The sequence below is a fragment of the Poecile atricapillus genome, chromosome 8 (assembly GCF_030490865.1).
Source record: "Poecile atricapillus isolate bPoeAtr1 chromosome 8, bPoeAtr1.hap1, whole genome shotgun sequence".
In the NCBI taxonomy this organism is placed as follows: domain Eukaryota; kingdom Metazoa; phylum Chordata; class Aves; order Passeriformes; family Paridae; genus Poecile; species Poecile atricapillus.
The window spans coordinates 5,780,388-5,800,419 of NC_081256.1; the positions used below are offsets into that span (position 1 = coordinate 5,780,388).

General features: G+C 43.5%; 1 protein-coding gene across 4 annotated transcripts in view; it reads left to right on the forward strand.

The window, feature by feature from the left end:
* The first annotated feature begins 286 nt into the window (after window positions 1-286).
* The window catches only part of FARP2 (FERM, ARH/RhoGEF and pleckstrin domain protein 2), a 73,684-nt gene continuing 53,938 nt past the window's right edge, over window positions 287-20,032 (forward strand). The window contains exons 1-3 of one of the 4 annotated variants that reach the window (XM_058843794.1): window positions 287-380; window positions 5,174-5,397; window positions 19,692-19,796. In XM_058843794.1, the coding sequence (XP_058699777.1) occupies window positions 5,194-5,397; window positions 19,692-19,796 (309 nt within the window). In that variant the 5' untranslated portion in view covers window positions 287-380; window positions 5,174-5,193. Of the gene's footprint in view, window positions 381-667; window positions 968-5,173; window positions 5,398-19,691; window positions 19,797-20,032 lie in introns of those variants that run through there. The other 3 variants (XM_058843795.1, XM_058843792.1, XM_058843793.1) reach the window with 3 other exon arrangements.

Consider the following 20,032-nt stretch of genomic DNA (forward strand, 5'->3'; position numbering starts at 1 on the left):
TTGGGCTGCAGGCCTTGGGCAGCAGCCTGTAAACGGGCTGTCCTTCAGCTTCGGTTGGAAATAGTCTTTTAAATCCTTCCCCGGGCTGGAAAACCACACCGCGGGTTTCACTTTGGTATAAAATCATCCTCAGAGCTCGGCGGAGCCGGCCGGGCGGTGGGGCAGCAGGAGGGCTCGCTCTGTGTGCCGCTCTCCGCGAAGAAGCTCGGTGCGCGGAGCTAAGGCCCCGCGGACCCGCCCCGGGCCCCGTTACCCGCCCGCAGGGTGGGGCCGGCCCGGCCCGGCCCCGCTGCCCACTGGCGGCGGGCGGGGCGGGGCGGGGCGGGGCGGTTCGGGGCCGGTGTGAGCGCGGGCGGCGGCGGAGCGGGCCCGGCCTGGAGGTGAGCGCGGGGTGGTGGCTCCGGGGCCGAAGCGGCGGCCGGAGCGCCGGGAGCGGGTGCGGGGAGGGAGCTGAGGGGGCTGGAGCGGCGCCCCCGGGCAGGGGGCTCGGCCCGCCCCGCCTGCGCGGCCGCGCTTCCGCCGCTGCCGGGCGGTGCGGCCCCGGGCCCGGCGCTTCGTGTGGGAGCCGCGCCGGGGAAGGGATCGCGGTCTGCGGCCCGCGCTCTCTTGGCCCCGGGACGAGGGCTCCGGCTCGCCGAAATCTCCCGGCGGCTGGCGGGGCCTGCGGAGCGGCTTCCTCGGGGTTCAGAGAGCGCCTTCGCTGGGGGCTGCCGTAGGTCGGGCCTGGGCGGCTTCGCCACTGCCCTCTCGGGCTGGGAGTGTATGAGCACCCGCGGCCCGGCACAGCCCGTCCCCTGCATCCGCCTCCATGCGAGGAACCTGGCCAGAGAAGCGCTCCTGAAGCACCGCTCACCTGGCAGGGACCGGCTGCGGACATTCCCCGCTGTCCCCGCCCATCCAGCCGGTTCCAAGCCAGCCGTGTGGCCGTGCAGCTCTGCAGGGGAGAGCCGTGAAACCCTTCCAGCCCGTAAGGAGCAGCGGTGGTCGTAGGGCAGAGTGAGGTCGCAGGGGGACAATTTGCTCCCTCTCACAGCTGGGCCCTCGGAATCTTCATCCCTCTTCATTGCGGTGGTGGATTTCTGGTGCATCATTTGTTGTCAGCTCAGTGTTGCAAGGCTAAGGGGTGGCTATGGCTTAGTGAGAAAGTTAAAAGAGGAAAGTTTGCTTTTTTGTACTTCCTTGCTTCTCTGTGTGTAGTGATCTCTTCCCATGGAAGGTGGGGACCACTTGGCAACTGGGAAACTGGCTTCACTTCAGATCTGCCTTCTGCATGGGTGAGGGATGGAACACAGATCCTGCCACTGTCCAAAAGACACCGTGCTCAGAGGATCTCCTTTGAAAGCTGCTGATATCATCCAACTGGGCAAAGCCAGATTGAATGGGGCTTGAAGTAAACTGGTCTAGTGGAAGGTGTCCCCACCCATGCAAGGGGTTGGAACATGTTTGCCTTTAAGGCCCCTTCAAACCCAAAGCACTTGCTGTTTCTATGATCTTGCATATCCTCAGGTATAAGGTTCCTTTCCAGATTTGCTGGTAGCTGAGAATGCTGTCTTGCTTCTGAAGAATAAGTCTATTCCGTCCATGCAGAAGATGAAAGTCATGGTGACTTAAAGGCTATTTCAAAAAGTACCTGATACAAAAAGTAGAAAAAAAAAAAAAAAGATTATATACAGCTACCCAATTTTTTAAAATTTTGTTTTGCTCCTTCATTTTGGACTGAAAGCAACACTCATTCAGTCACTGTGCTTCAGGGAATAGATTTAAGCTTTACTGCCCAGTCCTAGTTTGTAGGAAATTATCAGGATAAGCACAAGGTGCAAGCAAGTTCAGGAAGAGGCAATGCAGGGAAGATTTTTTTCCCCCAGAACACCAATGTTGTGGTAATATTACATTTTAGTTTTGCATTGTTGAGCCCTTGTTGTGGCTCACCCATGGCAGGAGGCTCTCGGTGTAGTGGGATGTTGTGCTCTGCCTGTAGAAATTCTGTGTTCTTGGAGCTTGCAGCCTGTCTATAGTTCATTTTCCTCCTCTTTCCATGTAGTCAGCCCCTTGGACTGAAGTATTTCCTAAACCATGATGTTATGGTTTTTGTCCAGAAATACCATATGTAGTCAGAGTACTTAAAACATGATATGTAACTCTGGTGATGAAACTGGAAATAGTGCTCGGCTTGGTTAGCTCTCCTCACACATTGGGTGTTGAAGGCAATGGGAACAGACTGGACTGTTTGGGGATTGTTAATAGTTGTGATGGCATTATGGGGTGCCTTGGGAGGGAACAGGATGTGGCATGGGGGAGATGCTCCCAGCTGGCACAGCAGGCCACTGCTCTTCTGGAGCAGAGCTCCTTGCTTCTGCACATCATATGCTCTGCCTAGCGCTTGTTTCGTCTTTAAATCTGAATATTGGCCGGCGTAAATATTTTTAGGAACATGTCATCAGTAGGACACAAGGTCAAGCCCCACTGAGTTCACTTTTCTGGTTACCACCTGTGGGGAAGGACTTTGACATGTGCAATTTCTGTTTGATATGACTTTGGTCTCTCCTGGCTGGTGACCAAAGCTAGAGAGATACCCAGGAGCTCCTCATGAGTCTGGCCTTGGGTGGCCTGCCTGCCTTGCCTTGGGGAAGCAGCTGGCTCCAGCTGGAGAGGAGGCTGCTGAAGGCTCTGCTGCAGGGCTGTTCCTTGTGCTGCCTTGGCTGTTGCTGCTTGCATTTTTTTCCTTTTGAGTAACTGCTGTATGTGTCTCTTCCAGGAGCTGTTTATTCAGAAGTGAGTGAGTGCTCCTGGAGCACTTGTTTTAAGAGCATGTGGCTAATAAAGAGCCTCGTGAGGAGTATGGCTGATCATGGGCTGCTCCAGTTGCTCACGGGCTCCTGAATGCCAGCAGTAAAAATTCACCATGCAATTAGCTGATAAGGGTCACAATATCAAGGGGATACAGATGACCAGATCAAGCTCTGGTTTCTTTTCAGATTAGCAGTCAGAGGTGTAACCTGGATATCTCTTTCCCTTGAATTTTGTTGTTAGAGTGGTTTTAAAATTCATGACCTGAAAATTTTTCTCCTTGGCTGTGTGGAAACACAAACCAAGAAGTTCAATGAAAGAATATGCACAAAACACCCCAGGAAAGAAACTTTCTGATTATTTGTCACCCAAAGCTGGGAGGTTGGCACTGGGCAATGTGTGCCCACTCTTAAGGTTAAGCTCATCCTTCATGCTGTATTTGGCTTTGGGTTCCTGCATGTGCAGAGAAGGGCAGTGAAGCTGGGGAAGGGTCTGGAGAACAAGTCAGATGAGGCACAGCTTGGGGGACTCAGAGAACAGGAGGCTCAGGGGGAACCTTCTTTCTCTCTGTAACTCCCTGACTGGAGAGTGGAGACAAGTAAGGTTCGGGCTCTGCTCCCAGGGAACAAGGAGCAGGACAAGAGGAAATGGCCTCAAGCTGTGGCAGAGGATGTTTAGAATCAATATCAGGGAAAATGTCTTCACTGAAAGGTTTGTCAGGCATTGGAACAGGCTTCCTAGGGCAGTGGTGGAGTCCCCATCCCTGGAATTGTTCAAACGTGTGGGTGGGGCACTTGGGGACATAATTTAGTGGTGGTGTTGGCACTGCTGGGTTAGGGGCTGGACTTGATGATGTCAGAGACTTTTTCCCATCGTCATGATTCTGTGATTGTCGCACTTCCTCGCTGCATGTTGCCAGCTGGGAGGCTGGCAGTGTCTCTGGGTGGTCTCAGCTGTGCTGCTTGGGCAGGGCTCTGCAGGGACTCAGAGGCCACACAAGTCTTGTGGTGGGTGAGATTAGGTGGGCATCTGTCTGCCCTTCTGGGATAAATTTATCTCTACAGGGATCTACAAGTATAAAACTAAAACCCCCAAAATGTTAAAAGGTAATGGGCTGCAAGCTAGGAAGACATTTGACCAGTCTTGATGTGTGTGCATAAACCACCCCCAACTAATTTGTAATGACACATGGGGCTGGCTTCATTCAAATCCTTGGAGCAGGCTGCCTACCTCCTCTGAGCACAGAGAGACAAAGGTGTGTTTTCATGAGATCTCTCTCTTCTTTTCTGACAAAACACATTTATTACAAAACAATAACCTATCACTCCTTTGCATGTGGAGCCATGTGAAGGCTGTCCCACTGCAGTACCCACATACTCTGGACTGCTGAGTCACAGTGTGGTGTTTGGGTAATTCACCCAAGGAGCCTCCCTGTGTGTTCCTGCTGGGTGCCTTGCACCTTGCTGTCAAATACTCGGTGCCAGCAGTGTGCATGGGGCAGAGGCTGTGCTGCATTTGGAGCACACAGGCCTCACCTTCGTGTACACCCCACTGTGACTCCCTGTGCAAATATCACCACTGCTCTGGTGGCATCAGAGAGCTGGGGAGAGCTGCATGGGACTCTTTCTCCATGTCAAATGAAACATTTGCTCTGCACAGCTGCCAGCAAGCCGTGACAGCAAGACTCATGCTGTAGGAGTCAGCCTACCTTCACTAGTGTCCATCTCTGTAACTGAGATTTTTGCCCACTGATTTAAACTGGGTGTAGATTTGCTAGTGAGGTGATGAACTGTTTCCTTGTAGCAGTGCCTGATGAAGGCTCTGAGCTGCCAGCAGTTAAGGTTTTGAATGAGTCATCATTTTAGGGATGCAGGAAGTTAATAGTTCTCGTTATCTGGGTGTGCAGTCAATGGGATGGTTGGGTATCCTGCGAGGTACCTGCCTTACCCTTCTCTGTCCCCAGTGCTCATGCTGTTGGTGGTAGGCAGCAAAACTCATCAGAAACTCAAATGTTCATGTTGGGAGGGCAGAAGGCACAGGTTTGACTATCCCATTTCTTAACCATGCTTCAGAATTTTTAGGTTTTTTTCCTCCTTCTTCCCAGCTGTTGGATTTTAGCCATTATAGAGTGGTTTGAGTTGGAAGGGACCCTAAAGCTCATTTTGTTCCAACCTCTCCCATGGGCAGGGACATCTTCCACTAGACCAGGTTGCTCCAAGCTCCGTCTAAGTTTCATTAACCTTATTACTGATTTTGCTAGTGGAATTAAGAGCGTTAAATAAGGATTTTGTGGTAGTGCTTCAGTGGGTAGTATTTTCATACAGAATGTCTGGAAAATCTTTCAGGCTGTAACCCTAACCATCTATTTTCTTCCATATTTCTACAGTCTCTGCCTGCTGTTGGAAGATGGGAGAGATAGAAGGTACATACAGAATTCTGCAGACACCAGGCTCTCGTTTGGGTGCCCAGAAGACCTCAGGAGTGAGTACCTTGGAGCCAGGACAGAACCTCTTGACTGCCATGGCATCATCACCTGCCAAAGTGCACGAGCGTGACCTCCCCATCAAAATAAAGATGTTGGACAACACAGTGGAAGTACTTGACATTGAGGTAAGAGATATTTAAACCTGATTCCAAATACACTGAGCCTCTGATAATTTAAAGCTCACAAGGATGTACCTCTAGAGAGCTGGGACATTTTGAGGCACCATCTGAATGAAGATTCCTGTTGGGATTTTACCTGCTTACAATGAGTGATATCAATTGCATGGCTTGTTTTTTAAAATATTTTAACAGATGTTTTGTATTTTTAAGACTTTAAATACAAGCACATACTGTAAGGAGAGTCTTTATTTGTTTTTTGCTTTGGGGAAACACCAACCATCTCCTGCCAAAATGTTCTTGCTTCCTGAACCACATGCAACTTTGTCAGTTTGGCAGCTGGGAGAGCAGAAGAGCTTTGCCTTAGTTACTGATTTATATTAATTATTTTAATGGTTTGTATCCTTTCCAAGTAAACTTGCTCCTGTTTCAAAGTCTTTGCTTGCCAGCACACTTTCAGAAGGATGCACCGAAGCAGTGTCAGTTCAGTGTTTCTGAAAATGTTTATTTAAAAGTATGCTTGGGGAAATCTGCCATAAGACATAGGAGCCATGCACAAATTAGAGAGATTCTGCTTTTAAACATTTTTTTTTTCTTCCAATTTTTGTTACATTTTCAGCATTAACCTCAGAGTTTAATTCTAGTTCGCCCGAGATCAGTTGTTATCAGATATTCTACATTAGTATCAAACTGTAGTCACTAATTTGTAATTAGCACTTGGAGCCTTGATTCGTTGCATAGACTCAAAAAGGGTTTTTCATATAGAGTGAAAAAGAAATCTGTGGAACTCTGAGGAAATAGTGGATTTGGGGATGTCTTCTACAGATTCTCTCCAGCTGTTCAAGTGTCAGACATGGAATCTGCTTTTTTTTTTAAGACTGAGGCCATGCCTGTATCCTTCCACTTGAGTACACAGTGTATGATACTGCAAGCCCACCCATCCCTCATGTACTGCATAGAACACAAAAGCCTCTTTTTTCCCTTTACATTATGTTAGAATATTTTTTTAGAAAATCCACTGACTTTGGTTCTTTTGAAGTATAATTTTATTTATTTTTCCAAGTTGATGTAGATGGTGTTTTTGTGTTTTGATTCAAAGAAGGAAAAAAAAAACCCAAGAAACACCCTCAGCTCTATAATTTTGAAAGACAGTGCAAAAGCAGGTTTATGGGGCTTTCAGCTGGTTATGTTGTATGTGTTTCCCATAATTAGGAGCTATCTTAGTTTTTTTTTAACCTGCAAAGCTCTCTCTGATTATGGCAACCACAAAAACACCCAAATTTGGGCACCACCATGCTGCAGCCATAATTAATATTGTGCTGCTTTTCTTTATGAGATCAGTTGGAACTGAAGAACTTAGAAACCTCATGTCTGATGCTGTGAGTGATGAGGAGAAAGGGTCAACCTTGGGTCAGCTTCAGAGCATTGAGCACAAAAAGGTCCAGAGTCAGCAGCTGTGACATTACAGTCCAGCTATCACTGCCTCCATTGCCTTTCAGTTTTGGCTAAATAAGGTAGCAAATGATAGAAAATAGTCATGAGGTATTAAACTGTGACCCTCTGCCTGATTTCTTTGGTGAGCTGTTGGGGTAGCAGGAGCTGCTGACTGCTGTTTATCATGGAAAATGGGAATTTTTCACTTGGGATGGAGGGCAGGAATCAGGAAAAGGCATTGACATTGCTGAATAGGTGGTGTGTGCTAGCACAGTAATTTTTCAAAAAGCAGTTAGAGAAACTGATGGCCAAGCAGCTGTCCTAGAAGAGTGGAAGTTCAGATTGCCATGCCACTTGCTCACTTCTCTTTGCTTTGGTAATTTTTATCACTAAATGTGGAAACAAGATGTGATGTTGTGGGGTTTATGTTTGATTCAGGTCAGCAGTAATTTGTCAGTGCAGTGGGACACAGCCTTTCCCATGGGGTTTTGGCACTGCCTGTTCAGGGAGATGTAGGTATGACAAAAAGTGACTTGGGGTTTTTCCCCCCACCCATTCAAAATATTTTCTCTTCTATCTGTAAGAACTATGGCAAGTGACTTTTTACTGGGAAAAATGGTGTATCAATGGAAGGACAGACAGACTGTAGGATCAGTGCCTGGAGAGAGCCTTCCCTGTGCAGTGTGATGGGGGAACCTGATGCAGTAGCCCTGTTTATTGTCTCCCTGCCTAAAATGAGCCAGAGTAGCATTTTTAACCACATGGGATAAACAGAGTAGCCACAGTAACAACTTAATCCATGCAGCTTTACCTTGTCATCCCTTCCTTTCTCCAAGATGTGTTTAAAACAGTTGCTTCTCTCCAGGCAGGAGATGATGGTTGCCCACTTGATTTTTTTTAACTTGCCAAAGAGCAAGAGACGAGACTGGCAGAGTGATGTAATGAATGGAGAGAGAAAAAAATGGAAAGGACAGTCTTTTCTATGTGTTACTGGTGTACCTGGAACAGTTTGCTAAAAGTTCCACATAGCTGCATCCTACCACCTTTTAAGTTCACTGTTTCTGTCCATTTTCCCCATCTGTTTTATAAGGCTTGATTTCTAAGTAAGAATTTTATTAATTACTAAGAGGGAATTATTCTTTAAAGTATGTTGGGCAGAGCCTTTCTCCAGTGAATCTGATTTGAATGTTAGGGAATGGAGAAATACTCAGTGTTTTCTAGAGTTTAAAAAGCTGAAAATGGGCTATTTATGGTTTCTCCTTTCTCTTCTAAAGCAGAAGAGAGAATGAAACATATCCATTCAAAGCTAGGCTGCAATATTCATTATTTTAATGAGTTGGTTTCTTTCCCTATTTATCAGCTCAAATCTTGCATGATTTTATGGGGTACCTGGCCTCTTTTCTCCACACTAAGTCTGTCCAAAGGGTGGTCTTGCAGTCTATGAGATAAATGACTGGCAATTTCAATTTAGTTCAAACTGTGGGCACACTACAAAGTAATCAGAGTTTTACAGTAGAAGTTCTGCCAGCTTTCCAGATTTTCTGAAGAGATTAAACTTGGAGGCTTTTGATCAGCACAAAAATGTGGCAGACTCTTAAGTAGAAGGGTCTGGGCTGGGTTGAATTCACCAAAATGACATTTAATGGAATTGCTGCCATCACATGATGTTTAATATTTGGTCTATGTGTTGGTCCTTGTGTAGGAAATATGTGTCATTTGGGAAATTATTTTACATTAATTATGCTCTATGCTATGAGGAAATGCCCCAGAAAAAGAAGTTTACAATATTGCAATTCAAGTTTACTGAATTGTCTGGGGAGTACTTGGTGCTTCTTCAGTGGCATATACTTCCTCTTCTGCTTGGATGGCAAATGAAATTTGGGAGTCTGCCTGCCTGCTCCACTCTAAGGGAAAATTTAACCTGGAATTTTTTTCTTTTGTGCAATCTTTGTTGTGTTGTTTTGAGAGCAGGTCTTTTTAATTTTTTTTTTAATGTAGTGAAGTAATGATGCTCTGCATCCTTGCCACACTGAGGTGTCTCTCTCCCTCTGACACTAGTGCACAGATAGTAGGGAGATGCTCCACTCCACTGCCATTCTTGAGAACAGTCTAGTTAGATAAGTTTACACTGTAATTCCCCCCTTTATAGTGCCCTCTCACTGCTCATCTACTTTGGTGTTCCTTGATGTACCTTGCAAAACTATTACATTACTACAAAACCAAAGTGGCTTATTCTATACTAATTGAAAATTGATGATTACTCTGATAGTGATACTGTCTTTGCTGGGCACTTCCTTGGCTTATTGAAATTTATAAATTGCATTAATAAAAGTGCAAAGCTACTCTCCATCCCTATGTTTAGAATGGAATAGAATAACTCTGATTTTTCTGGTTTCTGTGCAGTTTGCACTTATCTGTGATTGAAAAGGTGCAGTGAAAGTGACTTCGCTTTGGATGCCCATTGTTTTTGACCTGGCATTGGAGACCCTGAAATCAGGAGCTGGGCTGGGGCTGCAGGAGGTTTTTGGGATGGTAGAGGAAGCAATCTGACTCCAAGATCCTTCCCATGGTTTGGAGAGAGTGTTTCCCACTCGTGCACAGAGAAAAATGCTGCTCTCAGTAGCAATGTTTTGTTAGTGTTACTGCCCCCTAGAACTTTCATGGGGGTGATGCAGAAATTATTTTAACAGCACTTTTGACTGCTGTTAAAGAGCAATTTGAAGTAAGAAATGTGTGTATATTAAAAACTGTGATAGTGCTGTGGGCACTGAAAAGCACTTGCTGTGTGCCGTGAGGAGCCTTGGGTGCCCAGTCCCAGCTCTGGCACTGCCCTTCTCTCTCTGCCTTGCTCTGCCTGTGCCTGCTTAGACCTTCCCTTCATGAAAGCTTTTCCCCTCTGTGCTGTGAAAGTATTAACAGCTTAAATATGTGAGGAGTCAAGGGATAGTCTGCTGCTGAATCCTATTAAGTGCTGTGCTGGAGGAATTGAGGTGCTGTTGGTCAGCTCATTGTTTTTCTTCCCTAGCCAGGAAGAAATAGTCAAAATTCCAGAAAGAATCATAGCCAGATGTTTGTCATTGCTTCGGTTTGAGTCTCCTAAATATGGCAAATAAGCTGCCTTAGGACTTATTTTTATCTGACCTCAGAAGAGAAAGTTAGTAATTCACTATTTTAAATTTGCAATTATTATAGGGTTTAAAAAGAAGGTAACTAAAGCTTTGCATTTTGTGTACCATTTGATTCCACTATATATTTTTTAGGCCTGTTGTGTTTGGAAGCTTGACTTTTTTGATGCCATGTAGGAATGTGGTATTGGGTGGGGAAAGGTGAAACCACAACCATTTTATTGACAGACATTTAGGGTGTGTGTTTTGTTCATTTGAGTTTTTTTAGGAAAAATGTGAACTTAAACTGTATAAGCAAAAGTTATTATTTTACAGTTCTCTTGACCTTACATGTCATATTATATGTAAAGAAAATTGAGTTGTACTGCAGTATAGAAAAAACAGTCTGAATATCCCTTTACAAAAAGTTGATTATGTGCATATGTCTTAAAACACAGAAACCATTTAGGAAAATGGTGATCAAGTGTTATTACAGTCCTTGAAATATTAATGTAGTGGATTGAGTTAATAACAATTTGTATGGATAGGCAGGTTTTCCTTTCTGTTTTCATAATCTAGTGATGTAGGACAGTGAAAATCAGTTGAAATCAGTCTTATGCCATTCAGCAGAAATAACTGTAGGAAATACTGTATTCCACAAAAATACCGAAAACAAGAAGTCCACTGGAAACCTTTTTAACCTTGTTTGGGTGTGGGTGACATTCAAGGTTGGGCCCACATATGGGTAATTCTATAAAAGATATGAAGACTGAAAGGGAAGAAAATCCAAAAGAAAACCAAGAATCAACCCACAGGCAGCTAAAGACAGCTACATAAATTGTGTGGTAAGAGGCAGATCAAAGAAATTTTAGGTTTGTGCCTACTGGAAAAAGGGACTTGGAATTGAGCAAAGATGATGTGTCAAGGAGTTCTCAGGGTTCAGAGCAGCAGACTTGGGGATGTGCATTTAGCTGAACAGGGTTGCAAAAGCACACCTGTGTGTCAGCCCTTTCTCCTTGCAAACAAATTCATGTTTGGAAAGGGCAGCGCTGCCTACTTGGCTAAGAGAGAGACTGTATACATTGAATATTTAAAAAGCTGTGCTATGGTGGCAATACCATGAGAGATTTACTGTTCAAGGCTGGAGTGTTGGATATGGGAGGGGGGTGGGCCTCTCTCTCTGACAGAGCAGTCATTCATTAATAAAAACAAGAATTAGGAAAGGGAAAAAACCACAAAGCTTTGTAGAGACTCTATTAAAGCTGTCTGACATGTCTTCAACTGAAATAATTAAAGAAAAGTGTTGCTGTGCCCTCAGGCAGTTAGCCTGAAGCCAGTGGTGTAGGAAACGCCTGCTGGCAAGGGGGAAGTTAGAAAAGCTTGGCCTTATCTAATCTGGCCTGTAGGTATTTATTAACCCATCACTATGTTATCAAACCTCTGCTCAAAGTACAGTGGAGAGTGATGTTAGGGACAGCTGGTACAATTTCAGTTTTGCACAAAACAAAAGGGAATTTTGGCCTTTTCTGTAAAAATTTGTATTTGTCTTTTGTGCAGTCTGTCATAACTGTCTTCTAGATGTTTTAAACTATTTATTTTGGGCAGATTTCCTCAAAGCAGTGTGTCAGTCTGGAGTAGCCTAACACCTTGCAGGGGAAGTGCAGTACCTGGGTGCTGTAACACCTCTCCTAGGAGAGAAAGCTGGGAGAATTGGGATTGTGCATCCCAGAGAAGGAAGATCTCTGGGGAGACCATATCACAGTCTTTGAGCACCTAAAGGGGCTCCAAGAAAGCTGGAGAGGGACTTGGGACAAGGTTCTGGAGTGACAGGACAAGGGGAAATGGCTGCACACTGCCAGAGGGCAGGGATAGATGGGATATTGGGAAGAAATTGTTCCCTGTGAGGGAGGTGAGGCCCTGGCACAGAGTGCCCAGAGAAGCTGTGGCTGTTCCATCCCTGGAAGTGTCCAAGGCCAGGTTGGACAGGACTTGGAGCAACCTGGGATAGTGGAAGGTGTCCCTTAGTGGAATGATATGGTCTTTCAAGTCACTTCCAACCTAAACCATTCTGTAATTCTATGCAAGCCCAGATCAAATCTGGTGAATGGAGGCATGGATGATGGTTTTGAGGCAAAAGCATAATAAATGGAGAAAGACTTGCAATTTTATTGAGGTGTTGGTTTTTTTTTTCAAAGAACAGAGGAAAAGAAAGTACTTTCTGTGTTTAAAATTATTTAAAAAAATAGAGTTTTATGAAATGAAGCTGTGCAAGTTGCCAGAAGCATTGACAGTCTATGTGCGTGGAGTGGCCAGGCCTGTGTGAGGGAATGGCTGTAGAAAGGTTCAGGGGTTTGTGCAAGTAATGAAGTTCAAGGGGGGAAACTGAGATCAGTCTCCTGACTTCCAGTTCCTTCTCTTTATTAGCTTGTGTCAGCAATGGAGGTGCTTGGATTTTCTGTTATGAACCTGAATTTGGGATCAGCTAAGCAGCTCCTCTCTGTGATACTGCCACTGTTGTCACCTGGATGTTCAATTATTAACAAGGAGGAGCTCTGGTGCCACCATCCAGCAGTACCTGTGAAACTCTGTCCAAGGATGTGGCCCACGGTGTTAATTTATGCGATTTCCTTCTTCCCCAAGTAACCTACAGCAGTTTTATTCCAAATAGTCCAGGTATTTCAGCACAGCACCATTTCTAAAAACTTAGGACCATTTTTTCTCTCTACCTCAGAGATTTTCTACGTTTTCCAATCTCATTTGTGTAATTCCCTCCCTTTTGGGAATGCTTTCCCATGTCAGCCAATTGTTGTGTTCCTACTTTCAGGCACAGCAAGTCCAGCTGCTCTGGAAAAGCTTGTTTGTTGGGTAGAGCTGGTTCATTTGGCAGTGATATGCTTTGACACTGCCTTAAATGATCCTTTAAATGATTGTAATTTTAAAGCTAGCCCTAATTAAATGAGCCAGAGGCTTCCATTTCTGGAATAATTTGTCTGGCTGTGGATTCTGCTAAAAAAACACCAACAAACCCACATCAAAAGCAACCACTGAAATCTTAGGACAAAAAAAAAAAAAAAATCATGGGGAGGGAGTCTCAGATTTTTTTTTTTTTTCCCCTAAACAAAAAATGTATTAAACTTCAGTATGGAGTGTAATAATGGAACTTAAAATAGCTCTGAGATTTTTATTTGGGTTTGCAGCTTCCATAGTTGAGTAAATAGTATTTCAAGGCTGTGTGGAAATACTGTAACACAATAATTCTTCTTTCTGTAACATAATAACTTATTGTTCAAAAAGAAGAACCTTCAAGAAAGTGCATTCTATCTCATTTTGTGATAATGAAGCTGCATCCTGTGCTCTATAAGATGTTAAATGCTCTGCAGATTATTCTTGATGTGGTTTTAGTAAAGTAACCTGAGTTGGGACCTGTCAGTATAGAAAGGTGGATAAAATAAATGTATTTAAAATACCATTTTCTTCACAAGGAGTTAAAAGAAGATTTGAAGCTTAAAGTTATTGTTAAATGTTCAGGTGATCAAAATAAAATAGTATTTAAACAATTTGGCTGAGCACATGGAAACAGTGTTTGACAGAGTTGTTACCTGGTCCTTGTTTTTGTGGGAAGTATTTTCATTGGAGTTACTAGTTCCAATCAAAATTGAGAAAACTAGTAAAGTACTTTAAAGGAAGGCAGTTGTTTCTTGCTTTTCCAGTCTGCAGATTGAGTACTAGATATGGAACTGTAAGGTCATCTTGTTTTAGCCATGAAAGCACAAGGTTAATGACTCTTATTCCTTGCCATCTTAGATTATTTCCTTCTTTCTATTAAAGATTCTAATGTCCACCCTGTATTCAGAAATGCAGTTTTGTTTATATGTGGCATTAATGATGATTATTAACAGGGAGTTTGGAGGGTGTTTTTTCTGTCTCATGCTTCATTTGGACAGAGATCTAACAGATTACAAAAGGGTTGGAGATAAACAGAGCTATAAACTCACGAAAGTGTTTGCATATTTCTGATTAAGAAAGGAAATAACAAGTCTATGTTTAGTTGCAAATTGTCTATGTTTTTTTAATTTTCAAAAAAATGAAAAATCACTTTTTTATTAGGAAGACTTCTAAAGTGCCCAGAAGCAGAAAAACCAATAAAAATCTGTGTTGAAGTGGCCTTTATCTAAATCAGTTTAGTTTGCCTTGACCATTCACAGGGTGCTCCATGTTGCCTCTGTGTTGGCTGCTTGTGAGTGATGATGTCAAATCTAAACTTCTGCCTCATGCACATCCACTGTTAACTAGAGAACTTGATCTCCTGACAGTCACAGATTTTTATGACTTAAAATCCAAGGTGCTGGTGCTTGGGTCCAGTGGCTCTGGCTGCACAAGAGTTTCCATTGTATACCTCAGCTTTATAATGCTTTTTTTTCCAAACTCTTGACTTCTGGTCTGATTTTCCCTTCCAGCTTATCTGCTGCCAAAAGTGGATTTCTTTTTTGGAAAGTTGGAGCAAGGGCAGCTTGCCAGTTTTGGAAGATGAAAATACTACTCCTTATGAAAATACTGAGGTTTTTTTGGTTTTTAAATTAAAATATGTGGAAGCAGAAAGTTAAGATGTTCTGGAAGACAAGTTTGGGAGATAGAGAGGAGGTGTTGATTTTGATAATATTGAGCTATGGTCTACTGAAAATCCTAGACTATGAGTTTGTTTTTCTCTCTTCCTAAGCTCTGACATTATTGCAGAGGGGGAATCTGCCATGAGTGATATTTGAGAAAATAGCAAATAACACATGGCTTGATTCTCCCCCTCTGCTCTGCTCTGGTGAGACCCCATCAGGAAGACAAGGACCTGCTGGAGCGAGTCTGGAGGAGGCCATAGAGCTGCTCCAAGAGCTGGAGCCTTTCTACTCTGGAGCCAGGCTGGGAGAGCTGGGGGTGCTCACCTGGAGAAGGCTCCAGGGAGACCTGAGAGCCCTTCCAGTGCCTTAAGGGTCTCCAGGAGAGCTGGAGAGGGACTCTGGACAAGGGATGGAGGGACAGGACAAGGGGGAATGGCTGCACACTGCCAGAGGGCAGGGTTAGATGGGATAGTGGGGAAAAATTCTTCCCTGTGAGGGAGGTGAGGCCCTGGCACAGTTGCCCAGAGAAGCTGTGGCTGTTCCATCCCTGGAAGTGTTCCAGACACCAGGTTGGACAGGACTTGGAGCAGCCTGGGATAGTGGAAGGTGTCCCAGCCAATGGCAGGCGGTGGAATGAGATGAACTTTAAGGTCCCTTCCTATCCAAACCATCCTGTGATTATATGGTTCTATAAAACAAAAGTAATTACTGTTATTACTTTTTAAAAAATTATTTATATTTCTTTCCTCTGTCTTAAGCATTCCTATTATTAAATATGTTTATTCTTCTTATAAAGTAAAAAATACAGATATCTCCTTGAAGCAAGAAACTTCAGCTGGGAATGCTTGTTCCTGTTTGGTGCTGTCTTAGCACTGAGCAGGGTCTGAAGGTGTAGTTTCTCTTGCCATACAGGGCTCTCCATGCCTTTACTGCCTGTCAGGGTATCCTGCAGGCACTTGCACAGCTCTTGAGGGAAATTTTAAAGCTTGATCTCACTAGAAATCAATTTGAAATAAATCTATTCTACTGAACAGTCTCCTAATGATGACTTGTTAAAATTATCTACAGTACAGGTGGAGCAGGGAAAGCTGTTGTTATCTGCCTATTTAGTATTTTTACCCTATTTTTTCTTCCTTTTTTTAAATGTGAAATAATTCCGTAATATCAGTAGTCATTGTCTTGGCAGAAAATAAAGAGTAATTGAGAGGTTTGGAATGCAAAGTATGCCATGTTGTGAATTTGTATTGAAAGCAGGACCTTCATGAAATGCATTCATGCAGCTGCTTGCCCTGATGTCAAAATTACAGTAATTTAGAAATTACTTCAAATATTTTGCTTTGTGCTGCTTTTATGCAAATTAAACAATGACATGGAACTGCCTACTATGTTACTTTAATTTCTGTCTACTTCAAAATGTTCATCTCTTTGAAAAGGATGGTTATAAATGTAATAAACAACTTGAGGAACCAAATAGTTCTAGGAGGAGTTTTTCCAAAGAATTTGAGGCATAATAATAAAAGACTATGTTCTGTCTCAAGCTTTTGAACCCCATTTTTATTTTAAAATAAAATGAATACTGTTCTTTCAAAATGTGACATTTGTCTTTTGAAGGATGCAAAATGATACAGAGCTTAAACTGGGGTTTTTCTTTGCTTTTTATTGTAAATGACACCCAAAATTACAGTTGATAGTCAAAGCAAAATTATTTTACTCTTTTAACATTTGGATGGCACCTTTATAATTTAATCGGTTGCCAAGTACTTCCAGCTTCAGCCATCTTAATTTCTTCATCTTCAGTTTCTCTTGAAGGAGTGTGGACTTGAGACTGGAAGGAGAGAAGTGCCTGGGATCTGTGCCATACAGTCTCTTTTTTTGGGAGGGATGAAGGCAGCTAGATTGTCTTCAGGCATGGAACTTGATGGAGCTAAGAGACGTGGCTCAGTTTAAATGAAAGAAAGCTGTTTATTACAATCCAGTTGGGATAATTTTAATGCCTGTATGCAGATTCTTTGTTTTATCCTGCACACAGATTCTTTGATCAGTGCAGCACACAGTTTGATTGTAAAACGTACCTGATTGTTATCAGGCATCTTTCATGAGTTAATCCAAGTGCTTCAGTTCTAAAAGGTGGTTGGAACCAGAATCGCTTCTTGTTTCATGAATGAGAACTCGGGGATCTGGGTCACAGCACAGGTCCTGTTCAGAGGCTTCTAAAGGTTTGTAGGTCTGTCCATGAAAAGGCAAGGTTCATGTCCCATCTTCTGCACATGAGGTTGGTCAGGGTATTGCTGCCTCCCCACAAACATTGCTGGCTGAAAAGTGTTTCCTTCTTAGATCTGTGGGGTTTGGGAAGAGGAGGGGTACAATAACAGATGTGTGGGTATGGACCTTAAAAAACAAGGGTCCTACTATATTTGAGGATATTTTCTTCTGTTACTATTTGAAGATTTATGGACAAGTCCATAGCAGGAAATGTGTTTCAATTGGAATTAAAAAATTGAATTTCCAAAATGCTCCAATTTCTCCAGGCGTTTATGTCACCTTTGGCAGTCTGTAACCTGCATGGGAAATGTGCAGGAGACAGCAGAGAAGGAATGTAATTTACCAGAGATGTGGCTTGCCATTACCTGTATAATTCCTTATTTCATTGTCATCATTTAAAAACCAAAACCCATACCCACACAGTCTTCTGCAAGCACAGATTTTGGCTAAAAAAGTTCAATTGTATTCTTTCCAAGAAAATTCTTCTTTAGACATTACAAGACTTGTTCAGAAAAGAGATGAGTACTCATGTTCATGTACCATGTCAGCACCCAGCCTTGCATCTCTGTACCATCTGCAGTCACTGAGAACTGGATCATTTCTCCTGACTTCCAGTTGTATTTGGGGGTTTCAGCATTAGTGGCCTGAGCCAGTGTGATACCAAGAAACTTTCTGAACTACTGTTTTTACCAGATGAATTCACCTGTCTGAAGCTGTGGTTGCTCTTACAGGTACCATGGCTGGGGAAAGGCTGAGTGAGAGGTACAAACCCATCTTGTGTCGTTCTCTGTCCCCGCTTCTGTGCTTTTCTCTGAGGTTACAGGGTTGGATTCAGTCAGCTTTGCTCACACCATTGTGGATACCAAAGCTATTTCTGATTTCCAGTGCTGCAGGACTGTCAGACCTTTTCTCTATGAAATTCTGTGATTTTTTTTTAAGGTAGAGGCATTTGTACAATTCTAAAAACAGCGACAGTTTTTTCTTTTTCCTATAAGAGGCAATTACTTTTGAATTTTTTATGCATCTCAGTCATGTGAAACTATTTCCCCAATGTTCACCTTATTTTTTTATCTTTTAAGGTTAAAATAGCACATTCTTGCTCTCAGATATTTTAATTTTCATTGTATTAAATTATTCTAATTCTATAACTAATTTGGCTTTAAAATTAAGAAGGGTAGATTTAGATTAAATATTGGGAAGAAATTCTTCCCTGTGAAGGAGGTGAGGCCTTGGCACAGGGTGCCCAGAGAAGCTGTGGTTGCCTCTGGATCCCTGGGAGTGTCCAAGGTTGGACAAGGCTTGGAGTAAGCTGGGATAGTGGAAGGTGTCCTGCCCATGGCAGAGAGTGGAACAGGATGAGTTTTAAAGTCCCTTCCTACCCAAACCAAGCAATGATTCTGTGATAATTTATTATAATGCCTAATACTTTTATAGATGGTACTGTCCTGAGTGTATAGAGTATTACAAAATGTGCCTGCTTTGATGGGAAAATCATAGAGTCTTCCATCTGTTCCAAATAAACAAAACCCTGGTGGCACCAATGCTGCCAGTGTGTTCTGCTGGATAACCTGGCCAAGCAGAATGCTGCCACGCCCTGTCACCACAGCTGGGGGACTGCTTCATGGCCCAAGGTGGAGCTTGGTGGCCACAGAGCCTCCCACTGCACTCTGCTAGGTTTTGCTTGTTGCTGGAACGGGCTGTGCCAGCCTTTTGGATTCTTTCCTGTGTGATGCAGATGGATTGATGTGTGGGTTCATAAATGCTGTTTTTCTCCTGGTGCCTCACACAGTGAGAGTTGCTTGAGAGCAAGCTGGGTGATTGAACCAGCAGCCCCTAGTGTCGCTGGTTTGGGTGTGTGTCACACTGTATTAGGAGCAGTGATAGTGATGACACAGACTCTCAAGCTTAGTTGCAAAGAGAGACAGTTTTGTTCTTCCAGATCCTCTTTTATAGACAGTTCTGAGAAGGTCTGAAAAGATAAAGCTTTCATTGGCTTTCATCAAACCAGCACATCACCATCACTGGATAGTTAGGAACAGCACCCCTGGACTGCTTCTTGCAAGGAAACAACAAGGAGACAACCAACACTGCAAAGGTTGTTTTCCTTCTCCAAGGACTGTTTGAGTTCCTCACAATTTCTCAGGCCACACTTTCTCAGGCCAGTGTGACAAAGTTACATGACTTAGTTTCACACGGATCCTGTGCTACCTGCCTGATCTCTCGCATTCAGCATCCACAGGGTGTGTTGTGGAAGTTTCCTGTTCTCTTCTGTGTTGCTGTTGCTGCTTTCTGCTGATGTTTGTGGCTGTGCCCCTAACTTGGCTCTCAGAAAGGGTTAGTGAGTGAATTTCTTGAGGGAGAGATTCATAGAAGGGATTCCCCAGCAAGCGTGGTGTGAGAGGAGGTTTGGTTGGGTCCACAGGCATTTCCAGCGTGGTTGATGCAAAGGCTGTGTGTGGCCCTGGGGTTCCTGCTGTGGGAAGGAGTGAGGGGTCTGTGTGGAGCAGGGATTTGGCAGCTCCTGCTCTGTGTGCTGCAGCTGAGGCAGGCCACAGCATTCAGCTACACAAACAAATGTGTGGGTTTATTGAAGGAGCCGCAAATAGCCCGCAGCTGCTCTCCTCAGCTCTCTGCTGACCCTGCTGTGAGCAGGAGACTGGATGTAGGTGACCTCCAGTGGCCCCTTGCAACTTCAGTTCCTCTGGTTCTCAGAAGGATTTTTTATGGAGTTTTGCCTGTATGTTGGATATTTGTGTTACAGTGACAAGAACAATGTGAAAGATCTTTGTGATACTTTTCTCCAGTTTATAAAGATGCCATTTGTTTTTGCTGTAAACTTATTCTTGTTTATTCTTATTAATCTCACTGTAACTTCTTTTTATTACTTCCTTAGTCAAAATGTTATGGCCAGACGTTACTGACGGAAGTTTACAAGCATCTGAATTTGATTGAATCAGATTACTTTGGAATTGAGTTCCAGAATATCCAGTCATATTGGGTGCGTACAGTTCCCTGACAAATCTGCTCTAATAAAAAGGTTCAGTGAATGCAGTTCCTTGAGTGACAAAAATTTCTCAGTCTGCTGCAGTTTCCTGTAGTCTCCTGTGGGATTATCTCTTGGATCCTTGTAAATCTGTTTCACTCACCAGAATGAGGAGAGCTGTTAAAGCAGAAGGGAGGAATCAGATCCTGCTTCTTGTTAAATCTCAGAAATTGTAAAAAGCAGTTAAATAG